This window comes from Macrobrachium nipponense, chromosome 7 (genome assembly GCF_015104395.2).
Source record: "Macrobrachium nipponense isolate FS-2020 chromosome 7, ASM1510439v2, whole genome shotgun sequence".
Classification (NCBI taxonomy): domain Eukaryota; kingdom Metazoa; phylum Arthropoda; class Malacostraca; order Decapoda; family Palaemonidae; genus Macrobrachium; species Macrobrachium nipponense.
Window position 1 is genome coordinate 100174405 of NC_061109.1, and position 23731 is coordinate 100198135.

Consider the following 23731-nt stretch of genomic DNA (forward strand, 5'->3'; position numbering starts at 1 on the left):
CCTCCTCCTCTTCCTCCTCCTGTTCAGCAACAAAAGCAGAGATCATTGCCTAATAAGCTGTCTAGAAGTTCAGCTTCGGCTGGGCCCCTCTCATTCGTCGTCTCAGCCTAAGTCGGATGACTAACATCCCTTTCAGCACCACTCTTACAGGTCAAGGAGGGGCTCCTAGGGTAGAAATAAGGGGGGTTGTCAATAGGTTGGGTGTTTCTCCCTTTCCTTTGCCATGGGTGGGTGGGTGCCTGGCGGGCCAGTGGGCCAAGTGAGAGAATTATGGGGAGAAGTGGGTAGTAGATGTCCTTCGGGTGGGTTATGACTTCTCCCCCCACTCTTGGACAGACCTGTGCTCAGGCGAGTGTGTTCTCTGGGAGGAAGTGCAGAAAATGCTGGACAAGGGTGCGATAGAGGAAGTGGTGCGTCTGTCTCCAGGGTTTTACAGTCACACCTTGGTGCTAAAGGCGTCGGGTTGGAGGCCTGTGATCAACCTATCCACTTTGAATCACTTCGTCAGGAAGATGAGGATCAAGATGGAGACCTCACAATCAGTGTTGGGAGCAGTGAGGTAAAACAACTTCATGTCGATAGATCCAAGGGATGCTCACTTCCAAATCCTTAGTCATCCATCGGTCAGGAAGTTCCTTTGCTTCTCTCTTGGAGACAAGGTGTTCCAGTTCAAAGTCCTGTGCTTCCGATTGACCACGTCCCTGCAGGTGTTCAGAAGGGTCTTCCCTTTCGTCTTGACTTGGGCTCATGCTCAAGGGATCTGTCTGCTGAGGTACCTTGATGACTGGTTGGTCTTAGCGAGTTCCAGAAAGAAGCTTCTGCAGGACAGAGATCGCCTGCTTCGGTTTTGTCTGGAACTTGGTATCTCGGTGAACCTTGAGAAATTGAATCTTGTACCCAGTCAAAGGATTTTTTATCTAGGCATGGTCATCGATACAGCAGCGTCGAGGGTTTTTCCGTCGGATCAGAGGTTGGAGAAGTTGCGAGTAGTGGCGCGCAACTTCCTGTTACAGCCGGATCGGTCAACTCATCAGTGGCAGGTTCTTTTGGGAATTTTATCTTCTCTGGAGAAGCTAGTCCCTCATAGGTGACTTCATCTTCAGTCTCTGCAATGGAGACTAAGGGACTTCTGGTCTCTGGTGGGGGATTCACCTCTGATAAGGGGTCCTCTGTCCCTAGAAGTGAGAGAAGATTTTTGTTGGTGGTTGGATGATCAGAATTTCATGAAGGGTTTTCCTCTGTGTTCTCTGCCACCTGACTACCCTCTGTTTTCAGATGCCTCCCTCAGGTTGGGCGCTCATTTAGGCGGCCTCATTTCTTTGGGCGTTTGGAGTTTGGAGGACAAACGGCAACATATCGACATGGAGTTAAAGGCAGTCTTTCTGGGTCTGAAGGAATTTTGGGAAAAAGTAAAGGGACATTCTCTAGTTTTCATGTCGGACAACACCACGGTGGTTGCTTATATGAACAAGCGGGGGGGGGGAGGAATGGTTTCGCGTCAGCTTCATGCTTTGACAGTCGAGATTCACCAGTGGGCAATCAACAGTTCAGTGGAGCTCTCAGCCAAGTATATCCCAGGCAAAAGGGATGTGGTTGCGGACAAGCTCAGTCGTCGGGATCAAGTCCTAGGCACAGAGTGGTCCCTTTCTCAGGTCATGGCAGACAGGCTTTTCTTGGTTTTGGGGAGACCTATGCTGGACCTCTTTGTGACCCAGTTCAACAGGAAACTAGAGGTTTTCTGTTCGGTGGTTCTGGATCCTCTGGCGTTAGCAGAGGATGCTTTCCAACATCCCTGGGACAATCTGGAGGTGTATGCCTACCCTCTGTTTTGTTTGATCCACCAAGTACTGAACGGGATGATGAGCTTGCAAAATCTCAGGGTGACATTAGTAGCTCCTCTGTGGCCGCAAGCGGAATGGTTTCCGGATCTGCTGTTAGTTGTTGTCGGAGGTGCCAAGGAAGATTTCCCCCATGGCGGCATCTTCTTTGTCAGCCGCACATAGAAAGATTCCACCAGTTAGTAGAATCCCTGTCCCTTCATGGTTGGAGGCTATCAAGTATCTCCAAGTGAGAAGCTTTTCTCAGAAGACAGCAGGACATATTTCCAGCAATCTCAGGAAATCTACCTCTGCCATTTACCAAGGTAAATGGGCAATCTACTGTGATTGGTTCCGTAAACTCGGTTTTTCTCCGCTCAAAACCTCTATTCAGCGCATAGCAGACTTTATAGTCTTCATCAGGGTTGAGAAAGGCTTGTTTGTTTCTGCTATTAGAGGCTACAGGGCGGCCCTGAGTTTAGTGTTACGCCTTACAGGTGTTGATATCTCCTCATCCTGGGAACTCTCCTTGCTGTTTAAAGGGTTTGAGCAGTCATGTTCTCCGAGGGAGCTTAAGCCTCCAATGTGGGATGTTTCCTAGTTCTTTTCCTTCTTCCTACGGGTAGGTTGAGGAATAGACGTCATTTGCTGGACTTGTCTGGTACAGGTGAGTAAGGTAATCATACTGGTAGTTTGTTTGCTTTGTGTTCAAATAGTCAGTAGCATATACTCCACTCTCTAGCAAGGAGGAGTGAGGAGTGATAACGAATCCTAATGCATTGGTTTGTTATTGAACAGTCAATTTCTCTTTAGTTCTTTACTGCAGTGAATTTTCTCATATATCATTGTATGTAACCCAGTTGGCCGAGTTGTTGGATATCAGTTTATCTAGCTTCTCACAGGCATCAGTCCCTCTCCTGTAGATATTTCTTTTTGAGTTGGCGTCGTGGGTTGGCCCTCAGCCAGATTAAGAAGTCTGTACTTCCCACCAAGTATAAGTCTATCTTATTGTTAAGACTGAAGGTTTGTTTGCATCTGAACAAATGAATTTTATAAGAAATATTGTATTTATCATAGCTACAAACCTGAGGTCTTAACATTTTACTGCCCACCTCTAGCCGCCCCTCTGTCATCTTATGACATCATGGGTTGGGAAAGACTAATGCGATGGCATGGGTGCGCAGTCTTTGACCAATTTTCACCAGATATAAGCACCCATTGCCAGATCTCACAGTTTGTTCATGAAACTTACCTGTCAGATATATATATAGCTGTATTTTTCCGAATCCGACAGAAATTTAAACACTTACGACACACGCAGTGGGAGTCAGGTGGTTAGTACCATTCCCGCCGCTGGGAGGCGGGTATCAGGAATCATTCCCATTTTTTATTCATAATTTTTCTGTCGCCGGTGCTGGAAACACCTGTTTGCAGCACCTCCGTCCAGATTTTGGAAACTTACTAGCTACTTGAGTATCCCTTTTGGTTTTTCTTTGGTATCTGAATTGGATCGGTGGCTTGGCACACTTTGACTTGGTTGATTTGAATTTGGTATTGATTTTTCTTTGATCAAGATGTCAGGGTCTAGTTCTGCTAGCGCTAGATTTTGTTCCATGTCTGAATGTAGAGGTAGGCTACTGAAAGCTTCAGTAGACCCACATTCTGTTTGTAAAGTTTGCAGGGGGAATGAATGTACGTTTGAAAGTCGTTGTAAGGAGTGTGAAAGACTAACAGAGTCGGAATGGAAGGCGTATGAAACCTATCTTAAGAAACTTGAGCGAGATAGGTTAAGGAGGTCTTCCTCCAGGAGTGTTTCAGGTAGGCAAGATTTAAATTATTCTCCTGCTAACCCTCCTTCTGTAGATTATGCTCCTACCCCTGTAGTGTTGCCTCCGGCCCCTGAGACAGTGTCGGTAGAAGGTAATACATTATCGCTAATTCTTGAATCGATTCGTAACTTAGAATCAAAAGTGTTAGCTCTGGAGAGCAAAAGTGAAGAGAAGTGCAGTGTGAAAGTGCCCCTTGTGTAGTGGAGGGTGCGTCAGATCGGCCTCATTCCGCCTCTAGACCTAGACCTCTGCTTGACTCCCAGATTACGGGGAGAGAGCATGTCGAAAGTCGAAGGAGGGTTACGAGGAACCCCCACCGATCTGGCGTGCCTTCGGCAGCTTCTGACGAACATACCCAGACTGCCAAGGAGCGTGCGCGTGCACGTCTTCTCAAGGAGTGCTTTTCTTCTTCTGAAGCTTCCTCCCCCGCGCAAGGGGTGGAGCTCTCATACCGCATCACGTCCGCTGAAAAGGACGGCTCGCGTTCGGGACGCTTCACGTCCAAGTTGTTCTCCGGAACTTTGCTCGTCGCCTGATAGTGCGTTTGCTGCTTTTCCTCCGCAGAAGAAGCGTAAGGATTATTCGGAGGCGGAATCTTCCCTAGATGTTTCTTTCGAGCGCCGCAGTCGCTCTAAGGTGCGTGAAGCGGCGGTTCCTGGGAGTAGCAAGAAGGCGTCCCCTCGCCACTCTCCTGCTCACAGGATCAGCCCCTCCCCAGAAAAGGAGGCTTCACCTACAAGCAAGATTCTCCAGTCTCTTCAGCAGCAACTTCGAGATGTTTTTCCTTCGAGAGAGACTGTTCCACGTCGCCGTAAGAAGGATGACAATCTTCCTGTGAAGAGGTCGAGGCGTTCTCCCTCTCCTCGCTCGTCTCTCTCTCCGTTTGAGTCTCCCTCTAGAGTTCGTTCTGCTCCCCAGCAACTTTCTAGAGGAGGCGAGAAATTAGTTTCTCGCTCTCGTGGAGCGGTTGTTTCCGCGCTAACGAAACTTGTGGATAAGAAGCGAGTTTCTTTAGATGCCGAGCGCGCTTCTGTGAAAGTCAAACGCGCTTTAGTGGACGCCGAACGTGACTCGGTGCAAGTTTCGCGAGCGCCAGTGGACGCTCAGAGAGTTTTAGTGGACGCTCGGCGTGCACCAGTGGACGCTCGGCGCGCATCAGTGGACGCTCGGCGCGCACCAGTGGACGCTCAGCGCGCACAAGTGGACGCCAGGTGTACACCTGCGGCGTTTGAGCGCGCTTCTGTCGGCGCCAGTAGATTGGCTTCGGACGCCAAACGCGCGCCTACGGACGTCAGTTTTCCACTTCCAAGCAAGCACAAGCGGAGGCGGGAACTCTTCCTGTTCGCCGTTCTTTCTCTTTTGAGAAAGCTCGGGACTCTTCTTTACTTCCTCCGACTTCTCCAGTGTCTGAAGAGGAAGTTAGTGACGCTTTCGTCGAAGTGGACGAAGAACAGCAGTTGGCTCCAGTTTCGACGGACTACAAGGTTTTGACTCGTTTACTTCAGTCAGTCTTTGCAGACACTTTCCAACCTGAAGCTCCACGTACTCCTCCCTCTCAGTTTTCGTCTTCCAAAGCTGCTAAGATCTCGGGCTTTGTGAGAATGAAGAAGTCGCTTTCTACGAAGCAAGCTTTTAGAAAGGTCCATGATTGGATGGAAAAGAGGAAAGCTTCGGGCAAGACCTCTTTCGCTTTACCACCTTCAAGACTCGGTGGCAAAGCTGGTATGTGGTATGAGACGGGAGAAAACGTCGGAGTCAAGCTTCCAGCCTCAGCTCAAGGAGACTTTGGTAGCATTGTAGACGCCACCAGAAGATCTTTTTTGTCTTCCTCGAAGGTCTCGTGGACACATAGCGAGTTAGATTTTCACCTTAAAGGCCTCTTCAGGACACTAGAGGTCTTTAATTTTCTTGACTGGTGCCTGGGAGTATTGGATGCCAGGTCCAGGAGTTCTGATTCCATCAGTCTGGGGGAGCTGTCCAGTGTATTGTCTTGCATGGACAAGGCCGTCAGGGATGGTTCTGAGGAATTGGCTGCTCATTTCAGCACGGGACTGCTTAAGAAAAGAGCACTTTTTTGCAATTTTACTGCAAAGTCGGTCTCACCAGCGCAAAAAGCGGATCTTCTTTTCGCTCCTTTCTCAGAACATCTCTTCCCCCAGTCTATGGTAAAGGACATAGCTGCTAGTCTCCAGGAGAAAGCAACTCAAGACCTTCTGGCACAGTCTTCTAGGAAGCCTGCTACTTCTTCGTCTTCTGGGTCTTCTGCTTTGAAGAAGTCGAAGCCCTTTCGATCCGCTTCTTCCTCGAAGCCAGCCCCTCGAGGAAGAGGCTCTTTCAGAGGCAAGACTCCCGCTCCTTCCAAGAGCAAGAAGTGAGAGGGAAGTCCTTCAGACACCGGTAGGAGCCAGGCTTCTACATTTCGCGAAAGCTTGGGAAGAGAGAGGTGCCGACGCTTGGTCTCTGGACATCGTCAAGAAGGGGTACAGAATTCCTTTCCTGATGTTACCCCCGCTGTCTTCGACACCAAAGGACTTGTCTCCGTCGTATCAGGGAGAAAAGCAGAAAGTGCTTCACGATCTACTAGATCAAATGATCGAGAAGCAGGCAGTGGAACAGGTCTTCGACCGGAGTTCTCCGGGTTTTTACAAACCGTCTGTTCCTAGTGCCGAAGCAGTCAGGGGGTGGCGCCCCGTTCTGGATGTCAGCAGTCTAAATCGCTTCGTTACCAAGCAGAAGTTCAAGATGGAGACACCTCAATCCGTGCTTGCAGCTTTAAGACCGGGGGATTGGATGGTCTCGTTAGACTTCAGGACGCATACTTTCACGTCCCCATCCATCCCCGATCAAGGAAATACCTGCGGTTTGTCCTGAAAGGGAAGATTTTCCAATTCAGGGCACTCTGCTTCGGTCTCAGCACGGCGCCGATGGTGTTCACCGTTCTTATGAAGAACGTTGCGAGGTGCCTCCATCTTGCGGAAATAAGGATCTCTCTCTACCTAGACGACTGGCTTATTCGAGCCTCATCGCAAGACAGGTGTCTGAAGGACCTTCACACGACTCTGTCGTTAGCGAAGTCCCTGGGACTTTTGGTGAATGAATCTCGAGAAGTCGCATCTGACTCCTTCTCAATCCTTAGTCTATCTGGGGATTCAGATGGACTCAGTGGCTTTTCGGGCTTTCCGTCCCAGGGGCGACAACTTCAATGCCTGGACAAAGTGTCGGCCTTTCTAGGGAAGGAAACATGCTCGGTGAGGGAATGGATGAGTCTGCTGGGGACCATTTCCTCACTGGAGAAGTTTGTTTCTCTGGGAAGGTTGCACCTCCGACCACTTCAGTTCTTCCTCTCAAGCAATTGGTCACGCAAACAGGATCTAGAAGAGGTCTTGTTTTTGACGGAAGAAGTGAAAAAGCACCTCAAATGGTGGTTGGATCCAAAGAAGCTTGCGGAAGGACTTTCGCTCAAGCTTCGGAACCCCGACCTAGTGTTGTTCTCCGACGCGTCCTCCACGGGTTGGGGAGCAACACTGGGAGGGAGAGAAGTGTCAGGCACCTGGAGAGGGGAACAGGTGTCCTGGCACATCAACCTAAAAGAACTCTCAGCGGTTTACCTCGCTCTAAGGTTCTTCGAGGAGGAAGTCTCCAGCAAAGTGGTTCAGATAAACTCGGACAACACACAGCCTTGGCATACCTCAGGAAACAGGGGGGAACTCACTCTCATTCTCTGTTCGTCATCGCGAGGAATATCCTGATTTGGGCGAAGTCGCAAAACGTCACGATTCTGACAAGGTTTGTGTCAGGCGTGGAAAACGTGCGAGCGGACCTTCTCAGTCGGCAAGGACAGCTTCTGCCGACGGAATGGACCCTCATCAGGAAGTATGCCAGGCGCTATGGAAGCTGTGGGGGGCGGAACGTCCTCAATGTGGACGTTTTCGCAACTTCCCGAACGAAGAGACTTCCGCTGTATTGCTCCCCAGTTCTGGACCCGGGAGCAGTGGCAGTAGACGTCCCTACTGTGGAATTGGTCGGGACTAGACATTTACGCCTTTTCCCCCATTCAAAATCCTCGGGGAAGTAATGAGGAAGTTCGCTGCATCAGAAGGAGCGAGAATGACCCTCATCGCCCCCTTCTGGCCAGCGGCCGACTGGTTCACGGAGGTGATGTCCTTCCTAGTAGACTTTCCGAGGACTCTGCCCCTAAGGAAGATCTACTCAGACAGCCCCACTTCGAGAGGTACCACAAAAACCTCCCCGCTCTGAGTCTGACTGCGTTCAGACTATCAAGAAGTTGGCCAGAGCGAGGGGTTTTTCAAGACCTGTGGCAACGGCGATTGCCACCGCAAGGAGGCCCTCCTCAATCGCAGTTTACCAATCAAAGTGGGCTGTCTTTAGAAGTTGGTGCAGAAGGAAGGGCATTTCCTCCACCTCAACCTCTGTGAGCCAGATAGCAGATTTCCTTCTTCACCTTAGGAAAGAAGCGAAACTAGCCGTTCCCACGATTAAAGGCTACAGAAGCGTGCTTTCTGTGGTCTTCAGACATAGAGGACTCGACTTAGCGAATGATAGAGACATTCATGATCTCATTAGATCATTTGAGACTGTGAAAGTTCTCCAACCTAAAGTACCATCGTGGAACTTAGACGTGGTACTGAAGTTTCTCATGTCGAGTCAATTTGAACCGCTCCATTTAGCCTCGCTTAGGAATCTTACTAAGAAGACCATTTTCCTAACCGCTCTGGCGACGGCGAAGAGGGTTAGCGAAATTCAAGTCATAAGCAAGCATATTGGGTTCAAGGATCATAGTGCAGTTTGTTCCTTAAGTCCTACGTTCTTAGCAAAGAACGAGAACCCTTCCAACCCTTGGCCGAGAACGTTCGAGATCAAGGGGTTGTTGGAGCTAGTGGGACCTGAAGCTGAGAGAGTCCTGTGTCCTGTCAGGGCTCTCAAGTTTTATTTGCAGAGAACCAGAGCATGCAGAGGTTCTTCGGAGAACTTGTGGTGCTCTGTGAAAAAACCAGATCTTCCGATGTCGAAGAATGCACTGGCGTTCTTCTTAAGAAGTACGGTTAAGGAAGCCCATGAAAAGTGTAGTGAAAGTGACATGGAGCTTCTGAAAGTGAAAGCCCACGAGTTGAGGGCTATTGCTACTTCGGTGGCTTTTCACAAAAAATATGGCAATCAAAGACATTTTGGGCGCCACTTATTGGCGAAGCAATCGGTGTTCGCTTCACACTACCTGCGGGAGGTGAAAGCAACATACAAAAATTGTTACTCGCTCGGACCATACGTCGCTGCAGACACTGTTTGGGGGCAGGAGGTAGCGCTCATCCTATCCTTTAATGGTTTAGGGGAGTTTTTAACTTGTGTTATGGTTGTGGGGTTGACCGCCTGCGGCGGATCTCCCTTCCATTAGCTTAGTCTATGTGGGATACTTTTGGTAGGCTATGCCAGGTGGTTTGGTTTTTTACTTCGTTGCCCTCATTTGTATGGGTCAACTGGTCTAGTCACGTCGTGGTCTCGCCCCTGTTGACAGATCATCTGGAGTGCACCAGCTATATAGGTCTCTACCTCGCTGGCAACTCTAGTAGCACAAGCAGACTTACGCGGCAGTAACCACGAAGTCAGCTATGCTAACAGGTAAGGAATCAAGATATCAATTATCTGCATATATATGTTTCCTAAAATCTTCTATTCTGTCTACTCCCACCACCAAAGGTGGGATTCAGCTATATATATCTGACAGGTAAGTTTCATGAACAAAATGATATTGTAATGATACAATTAAGTTTGTTCATACTTACCTGGCAGATATATATAATCAAGTACCCACCCACCTCCCCTCAGGAGACAGTGGAAATAAAAAATTATGAATAGAAAATGGGAATGATTCCTGATACCCGCCTCCCAGCGGCGGGAATGGGTACTAACCACCTGACTCCCACTGGCGTGTTGTCGTAAGTGTTTAAATTTCTGTCGGATTCGGAAAAATACAGCTATATATATATCTGCCAGGTAAGTATGAACAAACTTAATTGTATCATTACAATATCATATTTATATATATAATATATATATAGATATATATATCATATAGAAATATATATATTATAATATATATATATATGCATATGTATATAATAGTATATATATATATATAGATATATATAATAATATATATAATATATATATAGATATATATATATATATATATATATATATATATATATATATATATATATGTTGGGTGCTTAATTGATGTATGATATGTCAACGCAAAAAAGTTTTTTTAAAGATTTGCGGAAAAATAGTTACAGGCCTACTTGGTGAAAACTTTTGAATCACGCACCTTGAGGGATGCTGGGAGTTCACGAATCAAGCTGTTGCTTTGTTTACAAGCATTACCCAGGCGCGCTTGCGTGAATTTCGTTCTTCTCACACTTAAAAGCATCAGCGACACATCTCAAAAATTATTTCGTCACTTTGAAATAATTTTTGCACCTTTTTATATTAGCCATTACAAAGAGTTTTATATATGAAAATGTGCAAAATTTCATGTAGAATACAACAAAAACAACCCGTGGTTGTAGCTTTTATCAGTTTTGAAATATTTTCATATAAATAATAAGTGCCAAAATTTCAACCTTCGGTCAACTTTGACTCGACCGAAATGGTTGAAAAACGCAATTGTAAGCTAAAACTCTTATATTCTAGTAATATTCAATCATTTACATTCACTTTGCAACAAATTGGAAGTCTCTAGCACAATATTTGGATTTATGGTGAATTTATGAAAAAAACTTTTTCCTTACGTCCGCGAGGTAACTTTTCCGAAAAAATCATAGATTTTTTTGTCCGATTATTGTAATGTTTGCACCATTTTATATTAGCCATTACATAAAGTTTTATATATGAAAATATGTGCAATTTCATGTAGAATACAACGAAAAACCACCCATGGTTGTAGCTTTTATCAGTTTTGAAATATTTTCATATAAATAACACTACGTGCCAAAATTTCAACCTTCGGTTAATTTTGACTCGACCGGAATGGTCGAAAAACGCAATTGTAAGCTAAAACTCTTACATTCTAGTAATATCCAATCATTTACCTTTATTTTGCAACAAATTGGAAGTCTCTTACACAACATGGTGAATTAAAAAAAAAACTTTTTCCTTACGTCCGCGCGGTAACTCTTCCAAAAAAATCAAATTTTTTCGTCCGATTGTCGTAATGTTTGCACTGTTTTATATTAGCCGTTACATAAAGTTTTATATATGAAAATGTGCGCAATTTCATGTAAAATACAACAAAAAACAACCCATGGTTGTAGCGTTTATCAGTTTTGAAATATTTTCATATGAATTACGATAAGTGCCAAAATTTCAACCTTTGGTCAACTCTGACTCATGTGAAATGGTCGAAAAACACAATTGTAAGCTAAATCTCTTACATTCTAGTAATATTCAATCATTTACCTTTATTTTGCAACAGATTGGAAGTCTCTAGCACAGTATTTCGATTTATGGTGTCTTTTTTAAACAAAAATTTCCTTAGTCCGGCGGTAACTGCCGAAAAAATCACAAATTCTTTCGTCCGATTATCATAATGTTTGCAGTTTTATATTAGCCGTTACATAAAGTTTTATATATGAAAATGTGCGCAATTTCATGTAGAATAAAATATAAAACAACCCATGGTTGTGGCTTTTATCAGTTTTGAACTATTTTCATATAAATGACGATAAGTGCCAAAATTTCATCCTTCGGTCAAATTTGACTCAACAGAAATGGTTGAAAAACGCAATTGTAAGTTAAAACTCTTATATTCTAGTAATATTCAATCATTTACCTTCATTTTGCATCAAATTGGAAGTCTCTAGCACAATATTTCGATTTATGGTGAATTTTTAAAAAACTTTATCCTTACGTTCGCGCAGTATCTCTTTAAAAAAAAATCATAAATTTTTTTGTCGATTATGGTAATGTTTGCACTGTTTTATATTAGCCGTTACATAAAGTTTTATATATGAAAATGTATGCAATTTCATGTAGAATACAACGAAAAACGACCCATGGTTGTAGCTTTTATCAGTTTTGAAATATTTTCATATAAATAACGGTAAGTACCAAAATTTCAACCTTCGGTCAATTTTGACTCTACCGAAATGGTCGAAAAAAGGAATTGTAAGCTAAAACTCTTACATTCTAGTAATATTCAATCATTTACCTTTATTTTGCAACAAATTGGAAGTCTCTTGCATAATATGGTGAATTTAAAAAAAAACTTTTTCCTTACGTCCGCGCGGTAATTTTCGGAAAAAATTAAATTTTTTCGTCCGATTGTCATAGTGTTTGCACTGTTTTATATTAGCCGTTACATAAAGTTTTATAAATGAAAATGTGCGAAATTTCATGTAAAATACAATGAAAAACAACCCATTGTTGTAGCTTTTATCAGTTTTGAAATATTTTCATATGAATCACGATAAGTGCCAAAATTTCAATCTTTGGTCAATTCTGACTCGCGTAAAATGGTCGAAAAACACAATTGTAAGCTAAATCTCTTACATTCTAGTAATATTCAGTCATTTACCTCTATTTTGCAACAAATTGGAAGTCTATGGTGAATTTTTAATAAAAAAAATGTCCTGAGTCCGGGCGGTAACTGCCGAAAAAATCACAAATTCTTTCGTCCGATTATCGTAATGTTTGCACAGTTTTATATTAGCCGTTACATCAAGTTTTATATATGGAAATGTGCACAATTTCATGTAGAATAAAATATAAAACAACCTATGGTTGTAGCTTTTATCAGTTTTGAAATATTTTCATATAAATGACGATATGTGCCAAAATTTCATCCTTTAGTCAACTTTGACTCAACAGAAATGGTCGAAAAACGCAATTGTAAGCTAAAACTCTTATATTCTAGTAATATTCAATCATTTAACTTCATTTTGCAACAAATTGGAAGTCTCTAGCACTGTATTTCGATTTATGGTGAATTTAAAAAAAAAAAACTTTATCCTTACGTTCGCGCAGTATCTCTTTCGAAAAAAATCAGAAATTTTTTCGTCAGATTGTCGTAATGTTTGCACCATTTTATATTAGCCGTTACATGAAATTTTATATATGAAAATGTGTGCAATTTAATGTAGAATACAACTAAAAAGAACCCATGGTTGTAGCTTTTATCAGTTTCGAAATATTTTCATATACAAAACTGTAAGTGCCATAATTTCAACCTTCGGTCAAGTTTGACTCGACTGAAATGGTCGAAAACGGAATTGTAAGCTAAAACTCTTACATTCTAGTAATATTCAATCATTTACCTTTATTTTGCAACAAATTGGAAGTCTCTAGCACAATATTTTGATTTATGGTGAATTTTTGAAAAAAAAACTTTTTCCTTACATCCGTGCTGCAAATTCCGAAAAAATCATAAATGTTTTCGTCCGATTGTCGTAATGTTTGCACCGTTTTATATCAGCCGTTACATACAGTTTTATGTATGAAAATGTGCATAATTTCATGTAGAATACAACAAAAAACAACCCATAGTTGTAGCTTTCATCAGTTTTTAAATATTTTCATATAAATCACAATAAATGGCAAAATTTCAACCTTTGGACAAGACTCGACCGAAATGGTCGAAAACAGCAATTGTAAGCTAAAAAACTTACAATCTAATAATATTCAATCAGTTACCTTCATTTTGCAACAAACGGGAAGTCTCTAGCGCAATTTTTCGATTTATGGTGAATTTATGAAAACTACTTTTTTTTACGTCCATGCGTTATGAATTCATACATCATATTGTGATAATATTTTCTCTGTTGCTTTGATCCTTTTACAATGTGTTATATACCAAAATCATCGCAATTTAGGGTACAATGCAACAAAAAAATAATTAACCCATTAGCTTGTGCTGTCATATATTCCAATATTTATATATGATAATGATATAAATAATGGTTTTTGCCACGAAGGAAAATTGAAAAGCGAGATAGCCAAGAACTTTCGGTCTAGCACGAACCTTCACTAAGGTCAGTTATGCCTTAATAAAAGGTCGTGCTAGACCAAAAGTTCTTGGCTATCTCGCTTTTCAATTTTCCTTCGTGGCAAAAACCTTTATTTATACATGGCATCACGTTTTATACACTTCGTGATCAAGTTATTCATGATTATGATATTTTTGTTCATTTCTGATGGTTGCATACTAAACATCAGGCAATAAAAAAAAGGAGCCAAAAATGAACTCATAATCGTAAAAACTAAGCGTGCTGTGATTATAATCGTAAAAACTAAGCGTGCTGTGATTTAAAAAAAAAAAAAAACTTTTTTCTGCTTCGGCGCTCACTCCCGAACACCGCGGGCATACGGGAGACACTTTCAGAAATACCAGCTCGGCGTTCAAGGGATATATATATATATATATAATATATATATATATATATATATATATATATATATATATATATATAATTAATATATATATATATGTATATATATGTGTGTGTGTGTGTGTGTGTATATTATAATATATATATATATATAAATCATATATATATATATATATATATATATATATTAATATATATTATATGATATATATATATATATATATATATATAGAATATATATATAGTAGATATATATATATAATATATATAGAGTATATATATATATATATATAATTAGTCATATATATATATATATATATAATATATATATATAATATATATATATATATATATATATATGTATCATAATATATATATATATATATATATATTAATATATATATATATTATATATATATATTATATAAGCGAATACCACAGGAAAATAATAGTCAGAAATCCAAGCGCTTTCATCTTTACTAAGACATTGTCAATGAGCTAATGAAATACAATTGGAGAGAAAGGAATCAGGTACACAACAAGATCAAGAATACCTGATGGTTAACCCTTTACTGCCGACTGGACGTATTTTACGTCGACATTTTTTTTCTCTCGGGTGCCGACTGGACGTATTTTACATCGACTTACAAAAGTTTTTTTAAAATTCGCAGAAAAATACTTATAGGCCTACAAGCCTAAAACTTTTGAATGGGGGATCTGGGAGTTCACGGATCAAGGTGTTGTATTGTTTACAATCATTACGCAGGCGCGCAAGCGCGAATTTCTTTCTTGCCGCACTAAAAAGTATCTGTGACACATCTTGGAAATTATTTCGTCACTTTGACATAATTTTTGTACCATTGTAAATTAGCCGTTACAGAACTATTATATATGAAAATGTGCGCATTTTTATGTAGAATACAACAATAAAATACTCATGATTGTAGCTTTTATCAGTTTTGAGATATTTTCATATAAATAACGATAATTGCCAAAATTTCAACCTTCGGTCAACTTTGACTCTACCGAAATGGTCGAAAAACGCAACTGTAAGCTAAAACTCTTATATTTTAGTAATATTTAATCATTTACCTTAATTTTGCAACTAATTGGAAGTCTCTAGGACAATATTTCGATTTATGGTGAATTTATGAAAAAACTTTTTCCTTACGTCCGCGCGGTAACTCTTCAGAAAAAAATCATTCATGTGATTGTGGTAATGTTTGCAACATTTTAAAATTAGCCGTTATATAAAGTTTTATATATGGAAATGTGTGCAATTTCATGCACAATACAACTAAAAACAACCCATGGTTATAGCTTTTATCAGTTTTGAGATATTTTCATATATATAACGATAATTGCCAAAATTTCAACCTTCGGTCAACTTTGACTCTACCGAAATGGTCGAAAAACGCAATTGTAAGCTAAAACGCTTATATTCTAGTAATATTCAAGCATTTACCTTCATTTTGCAACAAATTGGAAGTCTTTAGCACAATATTTCGATTTATGGTGAATTTATGAAAAAAATAACATTTTCTTTACGTCCGCGCGGTAACTCTTCCGAAAAAATCATACGTGCGATTGTGGTAATGTTTGCACTATTTTAAATTAGCCGTTACGTAAAGTTTTATATATGAAAATGTGCGCAATTTTATGTAGAATACAACAAAAATAATTGAATGTTGTAGCTTTTCTCATTTTTGAAAAATTTTCATATAAATCACGATAAATAGAAAAAAACCACGTTCGGTCAACTTTGACTCTACCAAAATGGTCGAAAAACGCAATTGTAAGCTAAAACTCTTACAGTCTAGTAATATTCAGTCATTTATCTTCATCATGAAACAAATTTGAAGTCTCTAGCAAATTATTTAGATTTATGGTGAATTTTAAAAAAAATCTTTCCTTCCGTCCGCGTGCGGATTCTCCGCCACAAATCTCCGAAATGCGTATGTCCCATTCTCGGAATATTTGCTCCGTTTCATATTAGGCATTTCATAGAGTTTTATATATGAAAATGTGCGCAATTTCATGTAGAATAAAACGTAAAATATTTGAAGGTTGTAGCTTTTCTTATTTCCGAAATAATTGCATATAAGAAATATGTATATAAAAAAATTCGATATTCGGTCAACTTTAACTCGTCAGATATGGTCAAAAACTGCAATTGTAAGCTAATACTCTTACAGTATAGTAATATTCAATCATTTGTCTTCATTTTGAAAGAAATTGGAAGTCTCTAGGACGATATTTAGATTTATGATGAATTTTTGAAAAAAATATTTGTTTACGTCCGCGCGTTACGAATTCATGCATTATTTTGTGATAATATTTTCTGTGTATTGCTTTTATCGTTTTACAATGTGTTATATACCAAAATGATCGCAATTTAGTGTTCATTACAACGAAAAAAAAAGTAACTTGTTACCTTTAACCGTTTTGCGCACAGCGCGATTTGAATACAATTATATATGAAATTTCGTTTTTGTGCCATCATATATCACATTATTTATCTATGATGATGATAATTTTTTACATTTCTGATGGTTGCATACTAAACTTCTGCCAATGAAAAAAAAGGAGCCAAAAATGAACTCTTAATCTTGAAAACTAAGCGCTCTGTGATTTTTTGAAAAAAATATTTTTTCCACTTCCGCGCTCACTCTGAAACACCTCCGGCCCACAGGAGACAATTTTTTTTTTTACCGCTTCGGCGTTTAAGGGTTAATTGTCAAAAGGGTAAAAATTAAAAGAGATAATCTAGGATTATCGGATATCACACGGTCACAAACCTAAACAGATTTTGATCCTAACCGAAATTACGAAGTATCTTTATAGTCCAAAACATGTAAAAACTGAATACATTAATTTTGTTGCTTATATTTATCTACAACTTTTTTCATTATGAAAGCATCAAGTTTAAATAAACCAAGACTTAAATTTAGAACTTTTCTATTATTTTACTTGATGAAACAAGATTCAATGATATTCCTTTTAACTGTGTCATTACATGAGATTAAAGCTCTTGCTTGACTCCAGTTAATAGGATGATCTAAATCTCTCATATGTACAAATAATGCATTTGATATTTGCCCAGTTTTCACAGAATATTGGTGCTGTTTTAGACGTTGTGAAAGAGATTTACCGGTCTGTCCGTAATAGACTTTATCACACTTTTTGCAAGGAATTTCATATATGCAGCCTGGAAGATCTTTAGGAGAATTTTTGATTACTAAACTCTTGACATTAATATTACTGAAAACAACATTTATGTCAAAAAGCTTTAAAATTCTAGGAATATTTAAAAACCTTTTTAAGCATATATATTATAATATATATATATATATATATATATATATATATATATGTGTATATATATATATATATATATATATATATATATCTATATATATACGATAATATATATATATATATATATAGATATACTTATATATATATTATAATTTGTATATATATATATATATATATATATATTTCTCCTTACCATTGATATTCTATTGTATTTAGTTAAGTTTTTCAGATAAGTGTATTTGAGTAATACTACTTGTTTTCATTGAAATTATTTAGATGATAAATTTGTCAAAAAATGCCTTTGTGTAATTTTTCATTGTATGAGTACTGTGTTTGATACAGCTGATCAAAGTTATGTTTCCATATTGAAACTTTTTTTTTTTTCAGGAGTTTTGAATGCATTGTGCTGCTCATCCAAGGATAGCCCAGGTTACATAGATGTGTTGGGTCAAGTGGGTCTTCGAGATCCTCATGCAGCCCAACAATTCATAGCTCTCTAGCAGTTTTCACCACCATTCTCATTGCACGTCATTGCTTTACGCTTCCAGAATTTTTGAAGTGTGTAGCACTACCTTCACTTGTTGAGGCTTGGAATACTGGTAAGCTGGTTCATTGTTTTTTTCCTGGATCTTTATAGCTTCATATATACTATTGGGAATAAAATAAGGGACAGCTAATGTTTAATGTGTACTTCTAGTTTTGGGATTTAATAAAAGTATGGAGACAACTTTTTCTCATTGTGTTTGCACTCAGTTACTCAGCCTGTGGGCCAAAATAATTAAACCATATTTGTACAGTGTTGGCCATAGTTCGTTAATAGAGTTATTTCTTTAAATGAGGTGAAGGCTCATTCTTATCTTCCTTGCTGTTAACATTTTCCAGTTTGTACCTTCTATGATAGTATTCTTGTTTATATTTTTTCTGCATTTTCTAATTTTTTTAGTCTTATAAACCAAATTACAAATGCAATCAAGTCCATAGGATACATACTATTCACACATTCGATTCCATCCAACAGTGAACTTGGTACATCCTGTTTGGTTTTGTCTTGCATACATATCAAATAAGCACTTTAGATATTTTTATGGTGATTAGGGATGAAATATTCTCTTGTTTACATAATGTTGTGTGTGCTAATCATACTTAGAATAGGCTAAAATTGTAGTAAAACTGGCGCAGTAAATCAAGTAAAGCAAAACAAGAATTGTAACACGTATTTATGTAGGCACATACCCAATTGGAGTTATCATGAACTTTCATAATTTCATGTATGTGATACAGTAATTCATATTTCATTAAAGGATAAGCAGTACAGTTTTACTGAGAGAGAGAGAGAGAGAGAGAGAGAGAGAGAGAGAGAGAGAGAGAGAGAGAGAGAGAGAGAGAGAGAGAGAGAGAGAGAGAGAGAGAGATAAACTAATTGGCAGGAAACAGCTGTTTTGTGATTGTGAGATTTTACTTTTTGAGAATCACTTTTTTGCCACAGGCGGGGCAATTTTTTTCTTTACATATTACGATGATAATATACATATTAATGAAATAATGCAGTATAAATGGATTCTGTAAGTAAAATAACTGTTTCATTACTATTAGCTTTGTCTTAAATACTGCTGTAACAGCATATATTACTTTTGCAAATGGATACTATGATAAGAAACACATGGGCTAGCCTAGGCCTACAGTTCACACATAGCCTACACATTTTCATCTCATGTATGGTTACACAGTATGGTAGCAACTTATTAGGAAGTTGCTATATGAAAATACATTAATGGTCACAAAGCCATGGTAGGCTGTGGATATAGTGTAGGCTAGGCTACCATTAGATTGTACTGTATACCATATTGTAAGCTAGGCTAATTTCATTTTATGTTTTTGTAACCTAACCCCATCGTAAATGGGGAAATGATTATTATTATTATTAGGGCTTAGATTTTCCAGACCTCTGAGTCTTAAGTAGACTCTTTTCGGGCTGATATAATGGGGAAATACCTGTAATTATTATTTAAAGGTAATCCTTATTTAACTTGGAATTTTCACTAATCCAGGATTCCTCAGGTCCCAGTGGTGTCATTTATATAGCTCCTGAAAGGCTACAAGAAATTTTTTTCCCCAGGTGAAGGAAATCCTGAAGCAGAACCTGGCGCTCGTCTGACATGCCATTTGTTGTTACGAATTTTCAAAAGTGTTGATACGCCACATCCCTCTCAGTATTCTGCTGGTCAGTAATGTACTTGTGTTAGAGAAGTGATGATTTTGTAATCAGAATAAAAAGTCTAGTAAAGGATTTTTCACATTGCTGAGATAAATGTTTTAGTTTTATAGCAGAGTTTGAATTAATCTAATGATGCACGCATGCAGATAGTTGATAATGGTTGAATTATTTTTGTACCTATGAATTAGTCATTTATTCATAGTAGGAACAAATTGCTTTTTTTCTGTTTATAGTAAGCAAACTTCCAAGATCAAAAAGTTACACATTTTTCACTTTCAGTTTTTGCATTATCTGTCATTGTGTGCATGTTAAAGGTTATGATTATTATGTAATGTGTATTTCTTTTGTGTAAAGGATCATCGCAAAGTGTACCAACAAGCATGTCGCAACGCAGTATTCGTTTGAGTTGTGACCGTCATCTTTTAGCAGCAGCTCACACTTTTATTACTCTTACTCCAGTTTTAGCAGTTTTAAAGGTAAAGTTTATTGTTGTAACTAGTTAATGGTAGAATGATTGTGACATGTGAGCAGGTTTTTTGCTATATAAATGTGAATGTATTATATAAAATTAGTTTAATGCTTTACTAAGATCACCATTGGTCATCCTGCCCAGTTTTAAGGTTCTTAATTTAAGAATGAGAGATGTTTTAAAATTGTCACACCTGCATTTTAAGTAATCCCTCAAAGATATAACTGCAATTCTTAAAATGTAACGGTATTATTGTAAGACTGCAGCTCTTCTAGCCTATGCTAACATACCCCAAATGTAAGCTTACCCTATGCAAGCTCATACTAAACTAGCGAAATGTGTTGAATCCAATGAAACAAGAAGTGTAGCTCTTATGTAAAGAAGTTCGGCAAAATTCTTGTTTGATAGTTTACATATCCGTGGACAGATCCTACAGCTCCTAAACTATGATCCCAAATAAAAAAAGGCATAGAATAAAAGTTGTCCAGCATTCCAAAATATACCCGAAAAGTCATTTATCCAACTAATTTACACCAATTTGCCATCAGCCGACATTTCCCGTGAAACGTAACTTTTTCTAAGTACCCAGTTGATATGAACAGTGACATGGAGGTCAGAGCTCCCGTAGTTCTTGAGATGGCCACAGTGAGGTGCTGTACGTCGCACTGACCCCATCGCAGGAATTTTAAGTCAAACCAATCCTGTATCAGGTTGACCCAGGTCATTTCCAAGGGACATGGATTAATTTACCACCAACCAATAAAAATGCGTCTCATGAATATGATTCATACACCCATACCTTCTCTCACAGAATTCGTTCTTTCCGTAGTTCACCGCCATCATGGATAGAACACATGAAAGAATCGTTCCTTAAAAGTGTATCTGCTGACAAGTTTGATAACTATAGTACTACTCATTTGTATATTAGCATTGTGATTGAGTTTCTACGCAACACCGACGAATTTATGAAGTGGTTGTATAGTGAAGGTTTATTTGGGGACTATTCAGGTTTATGTACAATGTGCAACACAAGAAACCAAGACATGGTACACAGAAAGAACTTTACGAAAGGTATTTTTCTACGTACTGTATCCAGAAGTGGTATCTACAAGATGTTCTGTGTCCATTTCGGGCATTTATGAATTTGTTTAGCTTGTCTATCAGCTCAAAAGCCACCCAACATCCCCCATCTCAGATTTAATTTACCGGTCCGAAACAATAAGACCAGGACCTTCTACCAGCAAGGCACGTGATCCCCCTCCTGTTTCAAAGAGGCCGAGACATGCCTTCTTGGTTGTCAGACAGCAGCAACTTTGAAATTTGAATAATGTAAGTTGTATATTAATTTTTGTTTGCCTAAATTAGTGTTTCGGTTAGTTCTAAGCCGGTACCGAAGCACGTGTTCAAACAGATCTTGTGGCCTGACGGTGGGCACGTAGGAACATGCATGATGCCGCCATTTGTATGTAAAGTGGTAGGTCAGTCTGTGATAATGCGTAAGGGTTTTAATGTTACAGTTATGAGGGGAATTATAGCCTAGGCTAGCCGTGTCCTTTTGTATGTACTGTGGCTAATTCTCTGTAACCCCGGAGGCTAGCGCTCTCAGCAAAACAATACCTCTTGCCAGAACAAACGAGCTTGCCAAGAATATTTAAATATGCGGATAAGGCGCGAAGCGCCATTCCACCACGTTCTTACGAACAGCACACACACACATATTTAGTTCGAAGCCAGTACCGAAGCACGTGTTTGAACAGATCTTTCGGCCCGATGATGGGCACTCAGGAACATGTATGATGCCACCATTTGTATGTAAAATGGTAGGTCAGTCTGTGGTAACGAGTAAGGTGTTTAATGTTACAGTTATGAGGGAAATTATAGCCTAGGCTAGCCATGTCTTTTTGTATGCACTGTGGCTAATTCTGTGTATCCCCTGAGTCTAGCGCGCAGCGAAACAATACCTCTTGCCAGAGCAAACAAACTTGCCAAGAATATTTAAATATTTGGATAAGGCGCGAAGCACCGTTCAGCCACATTTGTACTGACAGCACACACAAACATATTTACCGTTAAAATCTAATTTATCAGTAATTTCGGTTAGTGGTAGCCTAGACTAGTCTGTCATTTACATGTAAAGTAGTAGTTCAAAGTTTTGTATGCAAAGCAAGGGGTCCTATCAGTGTAATGTCGGTTAGTTGTAGCCTAGGCTAGCCTGTCGTTTTACATGTAGAGTAGTGGTTCAAAGTTCTGTATGCAAAGTAAAGGGTCCTAGGCTAGCCTAGGTCAAAGGTTTGCATGCAAAGTACAATAATGTGTGTCTACACTGGGAATTGGGTGTTTTGGACACCATAAACATCCTAGTCCTTTTCCCCCTACCCAAAAACCCTAGTTTCCCACTGGTTCCCCCTTTACAATTTGATGTTTTCCTATGCATTATTTTCACTTGGTCAACTACAAAGTTGTTGTTCTTAACAATTATGTTTCCCATCTCAGTTACAAATATGCAGTATACTACATGTAGATAGACATTTCAGATTTAGACATTTCAGATTTTTTCCCACGAAAATCGATCATCCGCAGATATGTAGTCGCTCCAAATTCTTTTTGCTCAAAATATTCCCATAAATACTGCACTTTTGCAAGAAAAGTGTCTAAGATATTCAACATGAAGCCTCAGCATTATAGATGTCTTTAACATGAACATCTCAGTAACCATCTTCAGTTTGTCACCATGAATTTGTAAATCTGCCAAACATTGCTGCCAATATTCCAAAAGGATGGCCTGATCATGCTGTACAAACTGGGCCAATACATGGTTTTTCAATTCTTATTCTTGCTGCTCATTTGTTTAGGTCACAAGCTTGCCCTTGGTCATCAGTATCACAGACTTATGGCTTAGAAAGATTGTACATGGCACAAACATGTGCACACGAAACACCTTTTCTTCAGTTTTTTAAGGCTTTCAAACTGTATGTAGGATAGGATTATCACATATCTTACCCACTTTGGTAAGTGAAGGCACCTTCAGAACAAAATGAAATACACAGTAGAGAGCAAATTTAATTGTAGTAATAGGGCATAACTATGAAAGTTTCCATTTTTGGCAAGTTTCACTGCAAATTATGCAATCAAAATTCAGAATGGGTTTCAGAAACCTACCACCACAAACCACTTTCTAAAAGAGATAAATCTCTAGCAGAAACAGACATCCACATCGAAGAATAGTATTCTAGTAAAGGGAGTACAAATGACCTAAAACAGGTTGCATTGATTTTATCACTGTTAAACGTATATGAGGCCTTAAGAACAATACCTAACTTTCGTGCGGAATTTGCTGAAACTTTCATTAGATGTTTCTCAAAAGTTAGATGCTAGTCAAAGGTTACACCTAGAATAGTTAAAGCTTCAGACCCATTCAGCAAAATTCCACCCAACTGAAGTGGAGGGTGGGATGGGTAATCTTTTCGAGATCTGCTAATCAATAGTATTTTTGTTTTAATGGAGTTCAGCCTCATACCAACTACACCATGTCTCAGTTGAGTCTGAGGGCAGCTTCATTTCTCAAAAGTGGAGACTTTCACTACACCCACAAAGTGATATATCAGCATATATTGAACAATCGTGTTTTCCAAGGCAACTTCCATTTCACTTGTATACACTAACAATAACAGTGGACTAATAAC

General features: G+C 39.1%; 1 protein-coding gene across 1 annotated transcript in view; it reads left to right on the forward strand.

Annotated features, from left to right (window-relative positions):
- Positions 1 to 23731, forward strand: part of LOC135217784 (mediator of RNA polymerase II transcription subunit 12-like protein) — a 375610-nt gene that overhangs the window by 208475 nt on the left and 143404 nt on the right. The window contains 4 exon segments of the mRNA XM_064253813.1: positions 17752 to 17831; positions 17834 to 17963; positions 19481 to 19585; positions 19934 to 20055. Coding sequence (XP_064109883.1) covers positions 17752 to 17831; positions 17834 to 17963; positions 19481 to 19585; positions 19934 to 20055 — 437 coding nt within the window.